The sequence below is a fragment of the Equus quagga genome, chromosome 11 (assembly GCF_021613505.1).
Source record: "Equus quagga isolate Etosha38 chromosome 11, UCLA_HA_Equagga_1.0, whole genome shotgun sequence".
Lineage (NCBI taxonomy): Eukaryota > Metazoa > Chordata > Mammalia > Perissodactyla > Equidae > Equus > Equus quagga.
This window is the reverse complement of record NC_060277.1, coordinates 103,627,842-103,646,569: the sequence shown is the minus strand read 5'-3', so window position 1 is coordinate 103,646,569 and position 18,728 is coordinate 103,627,842. Positions and strand designations below refer to the sequence as shown.

General features: G+C 41.7%; 1 protein-coding gene across 4 annotated transcripts in view; it reads right to left on the bottom strand.

The window, feature by feature from the left end:
- CEP112 (centrosomal protein 112) overlaps window positions 1-18,728 on the bottom strand; it is a 460,069-nt gene that overhangs the window by 45,508 nt on the left and 395,833 nt on the right. For all 4 annotated transcript variants that reach the window (XM_046677462.1, XM_046677465.1, XM_046677464.1 and 1 more), the window contains one exon: window positions 5,095-5,184. In XM_046677462.1, coding sequence (XP_046533418.1) covers window positions 5,095-5,184 — 90 coding nt within the window. The remainder of the gene's footprint in view (window positions 1-5,094; window positions 5,185-18,728) is intronic.

The following is an 18,728-nucleotide window of genomic DNA, read 5'->3' as shown; positions in this document are numbered from 1 at the left end:
CTCTGTTCCAATGTCCTTCCTTTCTGGTGATGCCTAACTCACATGTCCCCTTCTCCTCTGTGAATAATTACAACCACACACATTGCATCTGCATTATGTTTTATAGTTTTTGAAGTATTTTACACATTTTACCCGGTTTTGATGTTCACGTCAGCCCTGTGGGAAGGTATTGTTACTGACATTTTAGGAACCTGATATCTGGAGGCTAAGTGACTTGCCCCAAATCGCATGACTAGTAGTGACAAAGGTGGACTTAGAACCAGCCGTGCTTCCCTGCTGGACCATAATGGTCCTTGAAGCCTGTCCTGTTTCCCTTCCCTGTGTCTTGGTAGAGGTCCCTGGGACAACCTCTGCCCCCTCCCCAAACATACGCAATTACTACTGAGACTGCATTTGGTCACTAGATTCTCTCCTACATTAATTGATACATCTAGGCCTCAAATATAGGGCTGGCGGCTGCACGGCTGCGATTGAAACGTTAAGTGTGACTGGCTTTTAGCTAAATATTTTAAAACAATGTTGCTTGTGCCTACACAGTCCAGACCTTTAATGGCTGGACACACCAGATAAGACTGAGAACTAAACTAGCTGGCTGCAAAAAACACTGCGCACGAAACCAGAGAGAGCTGTTGCCTGGGCAGCCCCAGGCAACAAGATGAAGCAGAAGCGCAGGTGCTCCGTGAGAAGGCTGACGGAAGCAGTGCCCTCCCCTGACCAGCCTGCAAGGGCCCAGTTCCCTTGAGGGCCGCAGGCTCTGGAAGCAACTCCAGGCCAGCGAGCGCCAAGCCCTGCCTGGGGTGGTGGGACTCGAACCTTTTACTGGCTAAAGGCCCTCCCCTTCCTTCCTCCTGGGGTCGGGGAAGATGGATGCCAGCACCAAGTCTGGGTTCTTTCCACATCTGTGACTCTGAGCCTCCAAGCCATTGAGAAGAAAAAGAACCTCCTTTAAACTCCACGCCTGGAACCTCCATTACACACATATCTCCCTGCTCTACGGGACTGTGACCTCTTGGGGGGCAGGAGCTATAACTTGCTCGTCTTTGTTTCTCCTCAGTACCTACTGTTGTCTAGCAATAACGCCCGTCAAAAGAATGACAACACGCCTGTCAAAAGAACAAAATGTTGAGCAAAAAATTATGACTCTCCCGTGAAATGCACAGCATTGTATTTAACTTATTAGATCTCTGAGGGATTATTTTTTTCTCACTAATGTATTTAAAATAGTCTTCTGGAAAACTGAGTGACCAATGTAATCAAAGTTATTAATACGTTCAAAACTTAAGATAGCCGGTTCAACGCAGGAGTTTTATTACACGTATATTAATATCTACATTATATTAGGTGAAAATCTGACATTGTTTAGTGCCTTTGTGATAAATATATGCTTTGTTCAGCATTAAGAATACCAAGTAAATTTTTAGACTATTTCTTTTCTTCTCTCTCTTTTCTATAATTTATCAGATTGAATTATTTTAGCAAAGGCTAGCAAATTACTTAGTCTCATTGTGAATAAATGAAACATTGTTGCTCCCGAGAGTGACTTTCAGTTTTACATATATCTGAACCCGAGTGATATGCGGCACATACCCATTTTACACAGTGTTCAATATGATGGGAAATCACACCCTGGGAGTGCGCAGCCCAAGTACCATACGGGGAGGAGCGGTCCCACCCGGGGTCTGTGTGGCAAAGTCACTTCCTTTCCTGACGACTCAGTTTCTTTGCACAAGGGGGAAGTTTGGTCAGAGCCCTGCTCTCCCCTTCTTTGCTGCAGCTACGGGATTCTTGCTTGGATCTTATCTAGAACTAGAAATTATTAACTCCTGGTAAGGATAAAAATAATGATTTTTAACTACTTTACTATTTATGGATTACAGGAAAGATCATGTTTCTGTAAGGTTGACTTAGATAGAAAATTAGTATTTTCTAATTTTATTTGTTTTATCTTGAATCTGCATAAGGAGCAAATTAAGTCTTTGTAAGTCTGGATGAACATGCCTTCTCTGGGCGCTCTGCTGACCGATCCGCCCAGGGTGAGGAGCTCGAGGAGCGAGCCGATGGCGCTGAGGCTCTTGGTGGGCAGCAAGGATACCACCCATCGAGACCTGATGAGAAGCAGCTTTTTGCTTTTAATTAAAAACAAAACTTTTAAAATGCCTCATTCATTTTTTATTTTTATAGAATCAAAACACAGGAATTTTTTCTTAAATGAAAAACAGAAATAGTTTAAACTTTTTTTTTAAGCAAGCAAGTTAAAAAAAGCAGCCCAGGAAATTGTTCTTTGTAATTCTGCCAGTTTCAATTTTGATCCTTTATGCAGCTAGCATCAGGATAATAATATTTGGTGGAAAAGACAGAGAAGAAAGTTCCAAGAAGCTGTTTTGCACACATTTCAGTTCTTTGATTGGCTGACGTCAGGCTAGCTACTGTTATTGCAATTACTTTGACAGATGGCAAAAGAGGAAATCATATACAATAATTTCAACATTTTAAATATCCTAAGTAAGCTCAGATATAAGCAGACCCTAAAAAATATACATGATAACACTTCAAATTACCTTTGACTACTTCTCTTACTGTCATAGATTGAAAGAGTGGTATAGGTCAAGTTTAGATAAAAGAAAAGTTAAATTAAATATAGATGAATACTATCTATTAAGCGCCCATTATCTGCTCTCTAGTTTTGTTGAAACAATTGGCATTTTTTTTTCTAGCTACACCCTAGGACCTTGTGGAAAGAACCCAACATTTCACAGTGGCAAAGATTATGAAATATTCAGCTTTACCCATGGGTATTTCCTGACATTTCTTTGGTAAACTGTAGCCTAATAGAAGATATCAGGAATTAGTGTAAGAAATATTCTAAAAAGCTATTGTCACTACAAAGATGAAAGCAACTTTGATGATCAAAAAGAAGTCAATAAAAAAAGACTGAAAGTGGTTCTTGAATCCTTCCCTATTGTTCATTTGGGATTTCTTAATTTCCCTACTCTCAGTATATTATGGAATTTTCCGTGTGAAGTTTTGCCATGAATTAGAGTGATGTCAACAAAGTTTTACCTTAAGTCATATTTTCTCACAAACTGGAGAAGCCCCAGTCCTCGAGGGAGCACTGTTCTCTGCTTTTAAGAAGCTTGTCTTCTTTTGGTTACAAGCCTTCTAGACATCGGATGGAGCTCAGCTGACCTTCAGTGACAACTAAATCGATGCCGATTCCACTTGAACCTCACACTGTTATGTGAGGAGGCATTTTCACTTGTGGCCACAGATGCTCTGCCATTGTCTCCTTTGCTCTGTGTTGTTCTCTGCCCACGGAGGGTTAATGGCATTTGTGACGGTACCAGGTGTCTGGAACACTATGCTTGTTTTTCTGCCATCTTTAATGAATCTACTTCCCCTGTCACTGCTATGCAGCTTTTTTATTAACTAGAAATGTTGTAACTTAAAAATTGTCATGAAAGGAGTAAAGGTTTGGAATTCAGATAAACCTGGGTTTGAATCTACTATGGACTAGCTGCGTGATCTTAGACGAGTTACTCAACCTCTCTGGGTTTTAGTGTGCCATCTGTGGAATGGGGATGCTAATACTGGCCTTATACAGTTACTATCAGGATAAATGAGCTAATTCATGTAACATTTCTTGTGCAGTGCCTGTCATCTCATAGGCCTTTGATAAAGTGTAGTTACTATTAATTTTTTCATATTAGGATTATCCTATTATTGACTGTATGACATAGACCCTGTACAGTACCTTACATGTACATATACTACATATGAATTTATGCATATCATATATATACATGATATATACATATATACATGACATGTATATTACATAGGGTATATACCAGAGAGTAGGAAGTAATTAAAGGAAGTCAATTCAGTAATGTTAATACTCAGCATCTATTAAGTGCTTACTTCTGCCATTTTGAGCAATCCCTTACCTTGGGATTCTGTTTGTAAACAACTCCAGAGACGAAAAAAGCTCCCCTATTAGACTTACATCAGTGTTTATGCTTCCTATAAGGTGAAAATGACCTAATTTAATATTTCTGTACTGAATTTACTGTGAGCTATGAGACAATCAAACTATAAACGTCTGTCAATATCTATGGCAGGTTGTATGCACAAAGATTGGTGACACTTAGGGGACTGTTAGCCATTCTATACCCAATGGCCAAGGACAAGGCATTTATAAAAGATTTCATTAAGACTTGTGATCTCTACCGATACACTGTTGACCTTTTACTTTAAATTGTCAAAATTACCACAAAGAATAATTCATTATAACCAGAAGAATTAGATGAAAATAATCCTCTCATTTGAAAATAAAATAGGTCATTAGCTATTGTCATAGCCAGATTATTCTGCTTATATTACATTTATTTTATTAACAGAATGAAAAGAGGAGAAAACTAAAATTCAAAAGAAAATATGATTTATGTTTCTAAGTCTAAGAATGTCTATTTATTTTAATATGACGACATGGCAGATTGTTGGCTGCACACCCGACCTCCGTCTCCCCTCCTCCTTGTCCAGGTTATACGCCCTCTCCTAATTCCGCCACCAGCAGGTGGAGCCTGATTGGCCGAGACTAGTTTTGATACCTTCCGTCCTCTTGCCAGGGATTGGACATACCAGGCTGAGCATGTGACCTGTTTTTTCCAATGAGATGTGAAGGGAGGTATGTGGTGGGGGTGGTTCTGGGAAAGGTCCCTTTACTCTTCGGAAGGGGACCCCCGAAACAGACAGTCCCTTTCTGCCTCTGGATATTGCTAAATCTGCAAGGGACGTCTGGAACTGCTGTAGCCATCTTGGAATTGCTTTGAGGCTGAAGCCAACACAGGAGGTAGAACCACGAGAATGTCAGAGAAGCAGAGCCAAGGCCCCAAGGCTCTCTGCCCGGAGCCTGCCCTACCTACAGACTTCTGGTTTTGTGAGGTAATAAACCCTTTGTTGTTTATGCCAACTAGGGGTGGAGTATTCTGTTACTTGCAGCCAAAGCATCCCAATGGAAACAGAAAATGCATAAGCTCCTTGACCTGGAGAAAGTCAACAAACAAACCAGCCAAGCGGGGGTGGGGGAGGGGGTACCTGTTCCTGGGACTCCAGCTCCTTGTGCTGTAGTTTTTTCTCTGCACATCGCACTTGATTAGAGCGGTTTTCTAGTTCATCTTGTAAAGCCTGAAACAGTGCAAGATAAACACATAAACATTAAAAATTAGCACCCTTGGAAAAAAGTTTTACCACATGAACTGGCATTAAAAAGGCCTCAGCCCTCTAGTCTATTGCTGTTGTTCCAAAGAGTTCAGGCAAACAAAACTAACCTTTTAATGCCAGGCCCAGGGGTTTTCTACTTTAGGAATCACTGGTATGAAAATTTGCAAACTTATGAAACAGACACATTAGCAGGTATCAATTCATTTTATGAAAATTTCCTTAAATTCCCAGCATAGAACTATAAGCACACAATAAAGCATAGTTACTGGTAATTAAAATCATTCTATTGGTACACCTGGAAAGTACACTTATACTCTGAAAAGTGTTGTGACAGCTAGGAATTGTAATATTGGACCAACATGACATTTTTCAAAATTAGACCATGGTAATTTGAGTAAATTATAGTAACCTTGAAGGAATTTCTTTATTAAATCATGAGGATGGTATGGAATTTTAGGAACCTGTAAGAAGTGGACAGAGATAAACTCTTCTAGTTGCCAAGCAGCTGTTGGAAATAGAATTCAGGTTAACATGGGAAACTTGGAAACCACAAAGATTAGTAATTATCATCTCATCAATTACTATTTTATGTAAATAGGTGAATTAAAAAAGAAACAGGATCCATTCAAAAATCTGATATAATTATACATATAATACATAGAAAGTTACAGGGAGCAGAACACATGGGATAGCAACCGCAAAGATCCCAAGTAAAGTCTCAAAATAAAATTCACTTAATCAAGACTTTTGAGTTTCCACCATAAGTCAAGAACTGTGATAGGTACTCTAGATAGAGCAGTGAAAGAAAACAGACAAAAACCATTCTTATGTTCTATTGGGGGGCAGAAAATAGCAAACAATAAGTATAATACATGTCAGTGATAAGTGCAGAAGAAAAATAAAACAGAGAAGGAGAATATTCCAGAGCGGGGGAGGCGGGGGACTGCAATTTTAAACAAATGGCCCAAGAAAACCTAACTGAGCAAGGACCTGAAGGAGAAGAGAGAGCAAGTCAGGGATATCTGCAGGAAGAACCTTCTAAGCAGGGGACACTGTGTGTGCAAAGACCCTGAGGTGCATGTTTGGGGACACCGCAAAAGCCAGTGTGGAGAGTGAGCACAGGGGGAGCAACATTGTTAAGGGCATAGCAAGGGTCAAGTCTCATCAGGCTACGTGAAGCCTCAGACGGCAGTTAAGAACTTTAGATTTTATTAGGGGTGGATGGGAAGCCGGTGGAGGGTTGCGGGCAGGTGTTGCTTTGGTTGCTGTGAAGAACAGACTGAAGAAGGATAAGGGCAGAAGCAGGGAGGCAGGGGAGGGAACAGAAGGTGGAGAACTGGACCAGGTGGTAGCCGTTGGGGGCGAGGGAAGTGTAAGATTCCCGGTATATTCGAAGATGGAGATGACGGCCCTAAGGAGTGGATACAGGGCATGGAACAAAAAAAGACCCTAAGGGTTTTGGCTTGGAGCAGGGAGAAGAACGCAGTTGGGGAAGGCTAAGGGAGGGGCAGGTGCAGGGGAGAAGATCTGGAGCTCAGCCTGGGATATGTTAAGTTTGGAATGCCTGTTACACATCCAAGAGGAGATGCTGGTAGCAGCTAGGTGTAAGAGTCTGGAGTTCAGACAAAGGGCCCAAGTTAGTGTCCATTAAAAATTCTTTCAAAGCAACGTCAGTCTCTTCTACATATAAATACAGAGAGTGGTTCTTAACCTTTTCTGGGGTTCTAGATCCATTTGAACATCTGATGAATGATATGTGGTCACACCCCACATGAAAAGAAAAAATGCTTATAATTTTGCCTCTGATTTTAGGAGTCCACAGATTGCCTGAAGCCACCCATGGATGGAGCCCAGGCTAAGAGCCTCTAATTTAAAAAGTAAAATGGCTGGAGAATAAGGTTAAATTCTTAGGGGCTCTTTGATATTATACTTGATTATTAATGCAAAGTTCAACCCAGTCTGAGAATAAACATGAAACTCCCTATTCTTTACTTGTTTATAATTCTGCTATTATGGTCTGTTTCCAGAATGATGAATGCAATTGTTCCTATGGTTGTTGATTAAGTGGCATTTTTTTTCCTTTTGAGAGCTACCAATAGATAGGATCTCATCAGCTTCCCTTACGGCATAATTGGGGGAGTAATGATGACCGTGTTGGGAGGACTGTTTGACCATGTTTTTCTGCTTCCACTCTTTCCTGCTCTCCAATCCATCCTCATCCTGCCGTCAGAGTGATCTTCTTAAACTTAAATCTAATTATGTCATCCCCCCCTGAAATGCTTAAACAACACTTCAGCATCCCCGAGAAAGAGCTTAAACTTTTGGGCACGGCATTCAGGGACCTCCATAATCCAAGCTGAGCCATATGAAGCCTCAGTGTCCTGATGATGTCGCTCTACTATCAACAACAACAGGAGCTGTCATTGACTGAATGGATTTCAATTTTAACCCTCACTGCTATCCTCTGCAGCAGGCATTATTTCATCTATGTTAGAGAGGACACAACTGAGGCTCAGTGAGGTCAAACAGCTTGCTCAGGTCCATGTGGCCAGTAGTCAGGCACTAGACTGGAATTTTAACACAATGACTTCAAATTCAATATGTTTGTGTGGCTCCATGCTACCTCTTCCTCCCTCTCTACCTACTTTCTCTTTTCTTTGCCTGGAAGCTGCCTCACCTGATGGTGTAATCTCCCTGACCTATCCCGAGAGCTAAATACAGACTCCTCTGGGCTTTCATCCATTCAGCGTCTAAGAGAATCAGTTTCCACGTCTGCGTGAGACTCAGAGCACCTGAAGCCCAGGGCTCTCTCCTCTTCATGTCTGCAAGCCCAGTGCCAAGCCAGCTCAGTGCCTGGCACACACGACACTGAATCCATGTCTGCGGAAGGAACTAATAAACATTTGAACTATACTCCCTGAGGAAATTTACTCCAATCATCAGAGCTTCCAACCATCCTTAATAAGACACATTAAACAAAAGGTTATTTAATTTTTGTTTTTTTGTTTTCTTTGTTTGTTGTTTTGATTCTCCAAACACAGAATATACAAATATATCTTCCAAATATCTATATCAATACACATATATGTATTTATATTATATTATTGTTACTTATAATAATATGTTTTCTGGTTTCTGCCACAATTAAAAAAGACAACATTCCCTTGATTTTTTTTAGTTTTTATTTTTACTTCACAGAAAAAAATAAAGGAGATGTGCATCTCCCTTCTTCCTACCTCCTGCCTGGTCTCCCTCCTCCTGTACGCCAGTAGAACCCTGGGAGTGGCCCACTCTCAGTGCCCCCTCCCTCCCGTCCCATCCTCTCGGCGCCGTCGCACCCGCCTCCTGCCCTCACTCCTCTCCTGAGGCAGTTGTCACCATAGGCAGTTGTGCCTCCTAAATGCCAAAGCCAGAAGCCAATTTTCTTCCTCATTCCATGGCCAGCATTTGGCCCTGTCCATGCCCTGAGTGCTTTTCCCCTTAAATTTTGAGGAAATAATTCTGCAGAGTGACATCAGGGGGTTAAGTAAGGAGGCTGTTGCAAGAGTGAAGCCAGACACAACGAGGGCTTGAAAGAGGGCCGTGGGTCTGGAGGAGGGGACGGCAGTGGGAGAATCACCAAGGGGGAAAGGAGGGACTCAAAGAGACCACAAGGCTTTGACACCGAATGACCAGAGAACAGTGGACAGCATGAACTGATAAAGGGACCAGGAGCAAGCTCTCAGTAGGGGCAGTATGGTTTCTGAGAAGTTGAGTTTAGGGTGCTAGTGAGATTTCTAAAGGGACCAGTTACCCTGGGAAGGTGGGTCTGAGCAGTGGATAGGGGTCTCAGACAAAGGTACAGATGGGCACACTTCGTTGCGGTAGTGAGTAAAAAGAGAAGAGGTTCCAAAACCTGACCCTTGAGTGGTACCCACACTTCCAAGCAGGCCGAGCAGGAGGAGGCCAAGAGGCTGGTGAGAACTCAGAGGGGCAGGAGGCGACTGAGGAGAAGCTGGTGTTATGGAAATCTGGCTGCAAGAGTTTCTAGCAGGACAGGTAACAGAAGTAGATCTGATCCTTTCTCCATATGTCACATGGTGAAGAGACCATCAACTCTTCCTATTTTATCAATATTATCAAAATAGAAGAGAAATTACATTTGCTTTTCAAAAAGATACCACTTTTCAAATTTACTCATAAAGACACAAAACATGTGACCTTTCTAAGGTCAATGAAAGAAAGCAGTATGTCTAGAGATTACTTTTATTATCTATCAAAAAACCAGATTAAAAAATTGAAGAGTAACCAAATAATATTCCACATTCAAAAAAGTTAAAATGTACCAGATGAAAGGAAAATGACAGTTTATATTGGCAGCTGTTCCTGGTCTCATATTCCAAAAAATTATTAGGCCATTAGAATTCCAACCTCAGAATTCAACATAAGGACTATGTGAAAATGACCACAATTGCTCAACAAGTACAAGCGGGAAATTTCTTTTCAGTTGTGGCTTCTTTATTCAAAAACCTTCAAATCTGACATTTGACACACAAAAAAAATCAACTTTTAATTTATCCCCGAGAAAAGCTCAAGATAATTAAAGAACGGAATGTCCAACATTGGGTCAAAAATATAAAACAAAACCCAACTTGAACAGTAAAACTGTTTATTCTGCAAAATTATTCCTCATCTCTTAGCTCTGCTGTGTCAACTTGCAACATGACTGCAGACGCAGCTCTTCCTCCCAATTAAACCTGCCTTTAAATGCCGTGCCAGTCAGCTTGCTGTGCGAAGCTACACCCTGCCGACTCTCAGGGTGCTCCGTGTTGGTGGGGAACAAAGAAGGACACTTTCCAGAAGAAAAACATAAATGACATAATAAGCTTTACAAGAACAACGAAGGCATATCACACTCTTTAAAAAGGAGCAGGTTATAGGATAATTTGATTTATTTGTTTGAAATACGAAAATAATTAGAGCAAATTAAAGTGTAAAAGATTTTACATGTCAGTGGCCTTTCCAGGCTGAGGAGACGCCCTGGCAGCTATGTGTCCATTGAATGGCACCCCTCACAGGACTAGAGCTTTCAGGAGGCTTAAGAAAAAAACAAAGAGTATTATATCAATGCTATTTTCATAAAATTTATAAAGATGATTCAGACCAAGCCACTCAACTTGCAAATCCACGCACTAAGGAATTATATGTAGTCTTATTAAAAATCAAAGTTTCTCTTGCAGTTCTCAATCAATTAAACAAACATGAAACGATGGCAGATACATGTCTTTTGATAATGAACAAATGAAACAAAATTTCATTTCAATTACAAAGTCGTTAAAAAGTTATTTAACAAAGGAAAACTTCATTGGAAGGAGAAATCCTGTTATAATGATAAAAAAGATATAGTCCAAGTGTTCCCATGTACAAGGCATAGGACAGAGAGAGGCCTTCAGACTCACTGTTTAATACGACCAGAAGTCTTTCTAGAGATTTCTGACCTTGTCTTTGGCCAACCTCTCAGCCGGCTCCATGTATGGGTGTGGGCAGTGGGCGTCCACTCTGGCACATGACAGCTATGACCCTACTGCCCTGTCCCCATCAGCTGTCTGAGCACACAAACGTGTCTTCGGCTCATAATCCAGAACATCTGTACTCCAGGTTCTCAGCAGAGAACACAATCTCAAACCCCGCTTTCCCATCTTTACCAAAACCTCAGTTGCCAGAAATTTGGGAAAATCCACTTGCAAATCAAAACAAAATCAACAGTATTAAAAATCACCCTTCTCCTGAATCACTTGTTCTGGAAAAACTGTCAGCAGAGTGAACTCCAGAGGCACATTCTCTTATACGTTCTATGTTACGCAGACTATAGAATCGTGCCCTCCCACTTTTTAAGAGTTTTCAAGCCAGTTCTCACTGACTTGAAATTTAATGTGTTTTACATTATATTCTGCCTCATTCTGTGTTGCCAAGTCTCGGCAAAATGCTTGTGTCTGGCCCTTTCACAAGTCATCATGAAGTCCACGCACACATGTCTCTGGGCCTGCTGCACATTGAGGGGCAAAGGGTAAATGGACCTTCCCTTGGTTCTGTCCTATAGAACATGTTCCACACGTTCTCTGGGAAGTGGGAACCTTGAGTACTATAGTGCTCTTCTATTTAAAGGGATTCGACTAAAGCATATGTAAGCAAAAAGATTGTGGATTCGGTTTTGCCTGTATAAATACAAAACCAGGGTCCTCAAAGTCATTGATTTTAGCTGAGGAGTTTAACAAGAGAAAAAAGCAGAGTATTTGTATTAAATACGTTGCCAAAATGAAGTTAGCCTGGCAAGCTGTTGAAAATTGGTGAAGCTGGGTGATGGGTAGATGGGGTTCTGCGTACTATTCTCCCTATTTTTGCATATGTTTGAAAGTTTCCATAATAAGTCAAAAAAACATTTTTTTAAGCTTTTCTTACTTAAAAAACATGAAGTCACCATATCCTTCCTTTCATGAGGTTTGAATTTACTATCTTACTTCAGAGAAAACAGATGATTCATTCATCATTCAATGGGTAGGAGGGGTGTGGAAGGATTTCCGTATGTCTATTTTGGACATAAAGTGAAAGAAGCTGGGAGCGGGATGTTCATATTTTGACCCAAGAAGAAGAAAACTGAAAAGGGAAGGCTTATTTATATTTTTATTGAGATATTTAGTCAAAGATGGTTACAGTGAAACTACCCGGAACCATAACTTACATAGGGGTAAAATTCCAGGTTTGTTTTTTTTTACCGGTAGTGGTCTGTTTTCCATTTAAAACCCAGAATATAATTAAAAAATTCATGTCACAAAATATCTGTTTAGATGATAAAATTTCAGTATAAACCATCTTCCACTGATTAGTTTATCCATCAAACAGAAATGACACCTGGCCTGTGGCTACAGGGAAGAGACAATAATCATAAAGGGAAAATAAGAATGACTCATTTAAACCTTAATCGCCTTTTTAGTAACGCCCACATTTCAGCAGCGTTACTGCAATCCAGTTTACAAATGGTGCCGACAATATTTCTGATGAGCAGATTTTCTTTGACATATAAATTGACAAAAGAACAGCAAATGTTTTTCTTTCTACTACTGCTAACTGAAAGTTAAGGGAAAACTAAATAAAAGCAATAAAATCTCACTATTTTTATGTCAAATTTACAGATTTTTTTTTTTTTAAATCACATCTTAAACAACTGGGATACAGCAAGAAGACCAAGCCGCGTGTCCCCCAGCAGAGGAGATATAAATCTGGGGCTAGGGAAGATGACACAAAGGCAGAGAGTGACATTTTTACTGGGTGGTCTCACTGGCTATTTACAAAGGCCACTATAGCTCCTGTTTTATTTTACTTTTTTTAAATCGGCTAAATCTACTCACAAAAGGAACAAGTCTTCCTCAACTGAAATGCCAGTCAAGATTTCTTTTAAAGTGATTTCTTCATTCAGACCTACCCAGGATGAATAACTCGCCATAAAGAAAGTTTTATTAGTGATTCTGCAGTAACGGAGAACGGGTTCATACCATAGATCTAAAGAAAACCAGAACCACAGTTACAGCAGAGGCACTAACGCCTTCAAAACACAACAGTAGAAGTTTTTTCTTTATGGCTTACGTTCAGGTTTTTAATTTTTTTTCTTCACATTCCAAGTAAGCATCTTTTTTCAACCCTCATAATTCAGTCTCTTGTGATACTGGTATGAAGAAATGGAGATCTTGGGGGTTTTTAACCCAATACATATGTTACTCTTCACAGAAGGCAGAATTCCTTGCAGGTGGAAACTTCTTAGTTGTTGCAACAAACCAGGTGGACAAAATACCAAACTTTGCTATGAACTATTGCCTACTGAGTCAACATAAAAGGCACAAGTATTGTGGCCAAAATAAAAAAACAACAGTAGTGTTTTCACAAAGAATAAAAAATTTTTCGGTTTTTCTCTTTTTTTCTTTCTCTCACCAATTTTCAGTCCTTAAAAATTCCTAAATAACTTTCTTTAAAAGTCCTAAAAATGCACTTTTTAAGAAGTTACAGAGGTTCCAGGAAAAGAAATCATGTAATTCCCAAACTTTGATGATCTAAGGAAGCTGGAATCTCCTAACACACCTCATTACTGTTTCTCTCCGCACACCAAAGACCTTCCTGCTTGGCCCACATCTCCTCTTCAAGGAGCCAGTATATTTCTACTCAGGAAACTCAAAGCACATTCTCCCCACTCTGTCACTCCAGACAGCTTCACTTGTGAACAAGTTCTTATCTCGGGCGGTAGAAAGCGAGGATCAAGTTCAAGAACCACGGCTAGGGTTTTTAGGGATCATGGAGGAATTTCCTCGCTGGCCAGTGTGATAACCACTTTGACTTGAGTTAGGTCTTTGTGGAACAGAGCGTAATCTGTTAAAGCCTCAGAGACCACGCGTCTTCTGTGCGAGCCCAGGGAAGACGGCGCACCCACAAGCCACTGACTGAAATTTTGACTTCTTACACCAGCTCATCATTCCCCCAGGGGACCCCTCGAGCCTGCAGCATCACCCCCATTTCTCCACACACCGTGAATGTCTTCTCTGTTAAATGGAAGTCCAGAGTCACTTCTTCCATGAAAGATTTCAAAGTTAGAGTGCAGAAAACTCCTATTTCTCAGTAAGTCATTATGTCCCCTATATGATAACATTTTACAGCTCTTTTTACTTTGAATTTATCTGACTTTCTTTCTCATTCTAGACTATGAACCTCATAAGGGTAAGAACGTTTTTCCCCTCATATTTTAAAAGGGATCTCTGAAATGCTTAGTCAAGTGCTGACACTGTGGCGATAGTATTTACTGGTAACATTAACCAATTATATAAAGATCAGGTTGCCTTTCATTTAAAACAGTTGAGGTATGTCTACTAAAATTTCTCCAGATTTCTTTTTTCTCCTCTCAAACTACATAACATTTCCTCTCACTCTGTCTCTAGATAAAAATATCTGAGTTTCACCCAGTTTGCTCCCTCAAATGTGAGATGTTTCCCTTCTTGTTTTCTCAAGATAATGCACCTATCAGTGCCCTCATTTCCATCTCTTTTCAAATTCTAAGGGTCCATCACAACTGTCACCCTCTCCCTTTCCGCTGAGCCTCTCCCAGTGTCTAAACTGGCATGCCTGACTTTCCCTCTGCCTCTCTGGAAACTAATCTTGCTTTTCACATGTTGTGTGGGAGAATGTATTTTGAATGGAAAGACACCTTGTGGTTCCTTTAACCTGATATTCTTTTATTCAGTGATGGCCACACTTCTCAAGCGCGTTACTATATTCCCATATTTCTCCCCCATCAGCTAACTCCTTCCTCATCTGTAACCCAAGTTGGTCTCCAACACCTGATGAAACTTGCTCTCTGCGAAGTCAGCAATGAGCCTTTTATCGCCAATCCAACAGCCTTTTCCACATCTTTATTCTCCTCGACCTCTCTGTTGTCTTGAGCACTGTTAAATCCTCTCCTCCCAGAAATCTTTGCCTTTGCCACCAGAAAACCCTGGCTGTCCTCCTCCCCCTTCCAGCAGGCTTTTTGCTCCTCCTCCTTCTTGTCTTCCCTTTCAGTTGTGGATATTTCCCAAACTAGATATTTCTTATCTCTCCATTCTTCTCTCTAAACACTGCCTCCTTTGGACAATTGCTTAATCAATTCCATAAATTAATAAAGGCATTGCTATAATCTAAGCACACGCCATGTGCCAGGCACTGTGCCAAAGATTACCCTCAAAAAGCACTGAATTTAGTGGCTGGCCCAGTGGCATAGTGGTTAAGTTCACATGCTCTGTTTTGGCGGCCCAGGGTTTGCAGGTTCGGGTCCCAGGCACAGACCCAGCACCACTTGTCAAGCCATGCTGTGGCAGCATCCCATGTAAAATAGAGGAGGATGGACACAGATGTTAGCTCAGCAACAATGTTCCTCAAGCAAAAAGAAGAAGATTGGTAAGAGATGTTAGCTCAGGACCAACCGACCTCACAAAAAAGAAACTTTTTAAAAATCACTGAATTTAATACATATGACAAACTTATAAAGAAGTAATTATAATACCACGTAAACTGTGCTGAAGAGAAGTCTTACCAAGCATTGAGCGTGAACACAGGAGGAAAGCAACACGTACATGCCGGGAAGGGCCAGAGCGAGAAAACTTCAGCGAGGAGGTGATGTGTGGCCGGAGGAGAGAAGTGAGCTCCCCGCAGATTCAATGCAGAGGGAAAGGCATGGCCACAAGGACCAGCCGCGGTGCTGGCTGCACAGGGCACGGCGAGCCGATGACGGGCAGTGAACCAGGAAAGGCTGCTGGGCGTGGCCTTGTGGGCCAGGAGGACCACAGATATTATCCTGTGGCAATGGGGAACCATGGAAGGCCCTAAGATGACCAGACTGACCAGATTGGAAGAGCATTTAGGTGGCAACGTGGAAAGTGGGGGCAGTAAGGCCCGCAGGAGGCTATTCAAGAGTCTTGGCAGGACACGTGGGAGAATCTCTGGGACAGAACAGAGAAAAGGTGTGTTGACACCCTACCTTCTCAATGTACAGTAGGAAACCAGGCCCAGAAATATGTGCCTCTAAGCCTCATAATCACTTGTGTAAAGGCCGGGCACAAGCATTCTGGCAAGTCTTGGGAATACAGAATGAGGCAAAACACATTAAATTTCAAGTCAGTGAGAGATGGTTTGGAAACTCCAAAAAATAAAAACAATAAAAAAGCACAGTTTTACATATGTTCTGCATAACACAGAACATGCAGGAGAATCTGCCTTAGGGGTTCACTCCGTCACAGCAGGGAGACTACTAGGAGGCCACGTGGGAGATGAGCCTGGCTTGGACTAGAGATGGCAAGAAGTGATGGGCCCGCGACGGGGTGCGTTTACATGCGGAGATGGCAAAAAAGCCAGAAGGCAGAACTATGGGGCTTGGTAACAGAATGAACGTGCCAGGTATGAGAGAAGGAGGTTCAAAGAAGGACTGTGAGGCTCCCAGCATAGGTGGCTGATTGCTGTCATGAGCTAAGGCAGGGAACACAGCAGGATTAAAATACATGGAAAGGAGAAAAAATAAGTTTCTGACTGACACAGATTCAACAGTAATATAATGCAAATGACTTGACCATTAGAGTATGGTGCCAAAAAAGAAACAGTGGAAGAAACAGTTTTGGGGCAGTAAGATCATGAGTTCAGTTTTAGAGCCCGAGTTTGGATGGGTATCATGACACCCAGCTTTCCCTGTCCAACAGGCAATGGAAACACCAGTTCTCATGAGGGCCTTCCTGCTGATGATCCCTAAAGCTCATCTCCACACCCAGCATGGCACGAGTCCTCTAACTGGACATCTCCAACCGTCTCTCGCATGTGTGCACATAGTTGCCTCACTGTCATCTCAAACTCGGCGAGTTCAAGACTAAACTCATGATTTCCCTCCTCAGTCAGCCTCTGCCCCGCTGTCTTGCTGATTCAATGACACAGTCATTCTTGCAGTCAGCTGGGTTTAAATCTCATGGTCATCTGTGAGTCCTCTCTCTCTTAGTTCTCACTTCTAGTTAGTTGCCCAACTTCCTTCAATTTATATCTGAAACGACTCTTATTTAGGTCTTCCTTTTTACACACCAGGTTTCCACACTTTTCCCAGTTGTGTCATCCTGCATACCACTGGAAGACAAATTTTCCTCAAAGACTCTCTCTTTATGCCATTCTCCATCTCCAGAAGCATAAGGACCTGACCATCTCTCACCCCATCGAGATGGAACTTCCTCTGCCTAGTTCCGGATCCCTCCATAATCTTTCTCATTGTACTCAACACGCTGACTCAAAGCTCACATGTTCCTATGTCTCAGGCTGGGTGACAGGGGCTTGAAGTACTCCACCTCCTCTCACAATAACCCTCGGAAGTAGAAGCCTCACTTCTCAGGAAGCAGCTAAGGCTCCTAGAGGTTTCCCAAGCTGCCCACTTGAAAGTCATGAAAAGAGGAAACGGCCCAGGTCAGCTTGGCCCCGGAGGAGGGAGCAGGGCCTTTGGTGGCCCTTGTTGCTTTCTTCATCTTATGTAGAATGTGTTCTTCTCCCTATGATAGTGCTACCTACCTTCAAGTTTCCAGTGACCCCAAATCATCTGGGTTTGGTTTTAAGATATTTAATCCTCAATTTAATGAATTAAAATGCATGAGAAGCAGGAGGAAAAATAAGTTTCTGTGTCACAGATTCAACAATAAAAATAATGCCAATGGCTTGCCTATTGGAGTATGGTGTCAAAAAAGAAGGGTATTACACAGTATTATGGGTTGAATTACATCCCCCCAAAAGATATGTTGAAGTCCTAACCCTTAGAACCTCACAATGTGACCTTATTTGGAAATAGGGTTGTTGCAGATGTAATTAGTTAAGATGAGGTCATACTGAGTAGAGTGAGGCCTTAATCTAATACGACAGGTGTTTTTATAAGAAGAAGAGAAGAGACACACAGGAAGAGGTTGGCCATGTGACAATGGAGGCAAGGACTGGAGAGTGACGCATCTACAAGCCAAGAATACCAAAGAGTGCTGGGAAACACCGGAAGGGAAAGGCAGCAGGGAGGACTCTTCCCTAGAGCCTTCGGGGGAGCCCGGCCCTGCGGACACCCTGATTTCAGACTTCTGGCCTCCAGAACTAGGGGACGATAATGTTCTGTTGTTTTAAGCCACCTGGCTTTTGGTACTTGGTTATGGCAGCCCTAGGAAACTAATACACATGGCAAGAAACTTCCCTTGATTTACACATTTTCTTTCTGAAACCCTACAACACACACACGTGCACACACGTGCATGCACACATGTGTGCACAGGCTCACACAGGCACACATACACATTCCCTTTCATACTACCCAGTTCTAAACCTCATTTTATCCACATAGGGACCAACAGTATTCTCGTAATGAGACAGTCTGGATAACGGCCTTAGCCGGGTAGCACTCCTATCATATCTACACGTATTTCTATAATTTTGTTTCCCTGGTCATATCGGGTTATAAAGGAAGTCAGTCCAATATAACAGAGGCACATTCCTAGACAATGGAAGAGAAAATGCCCGATGGAGGTAGAGATCCTTAGGTGAGCCCGTTTCCGGCACTCCCACATTCATACAGGGGACGGAAATTCTATATGCCAGATAAAGTGTTTTTCTTTTCTTTTTTTCACCCTAGGATACTGGGCTATCTGAAGCCAATACTTATGAAGGAAGAAGTTTAAAACTTCCCATTTAAACCCCTTAGACGGAGAGGATTTACAAAGATCCTGTTCAATGTTCTGCTGACACATTGTCAGAAACATTTATCATGCGACCTTTTGAAGTTTTTTCCACTCCCTTTTAGTTATTAAAGCTTGGATTGCAGTTAGTTATCAACAACAAAGCATACACGTGATAGTGTTTTTATAGTCAGCCTTTCAGTTTGATTTCTCAACTACTGAGCGACATTAAATTCTCCTGATGAGAAAAATGATTAGTGACCTAGTTTCATGCTGAATGCACAA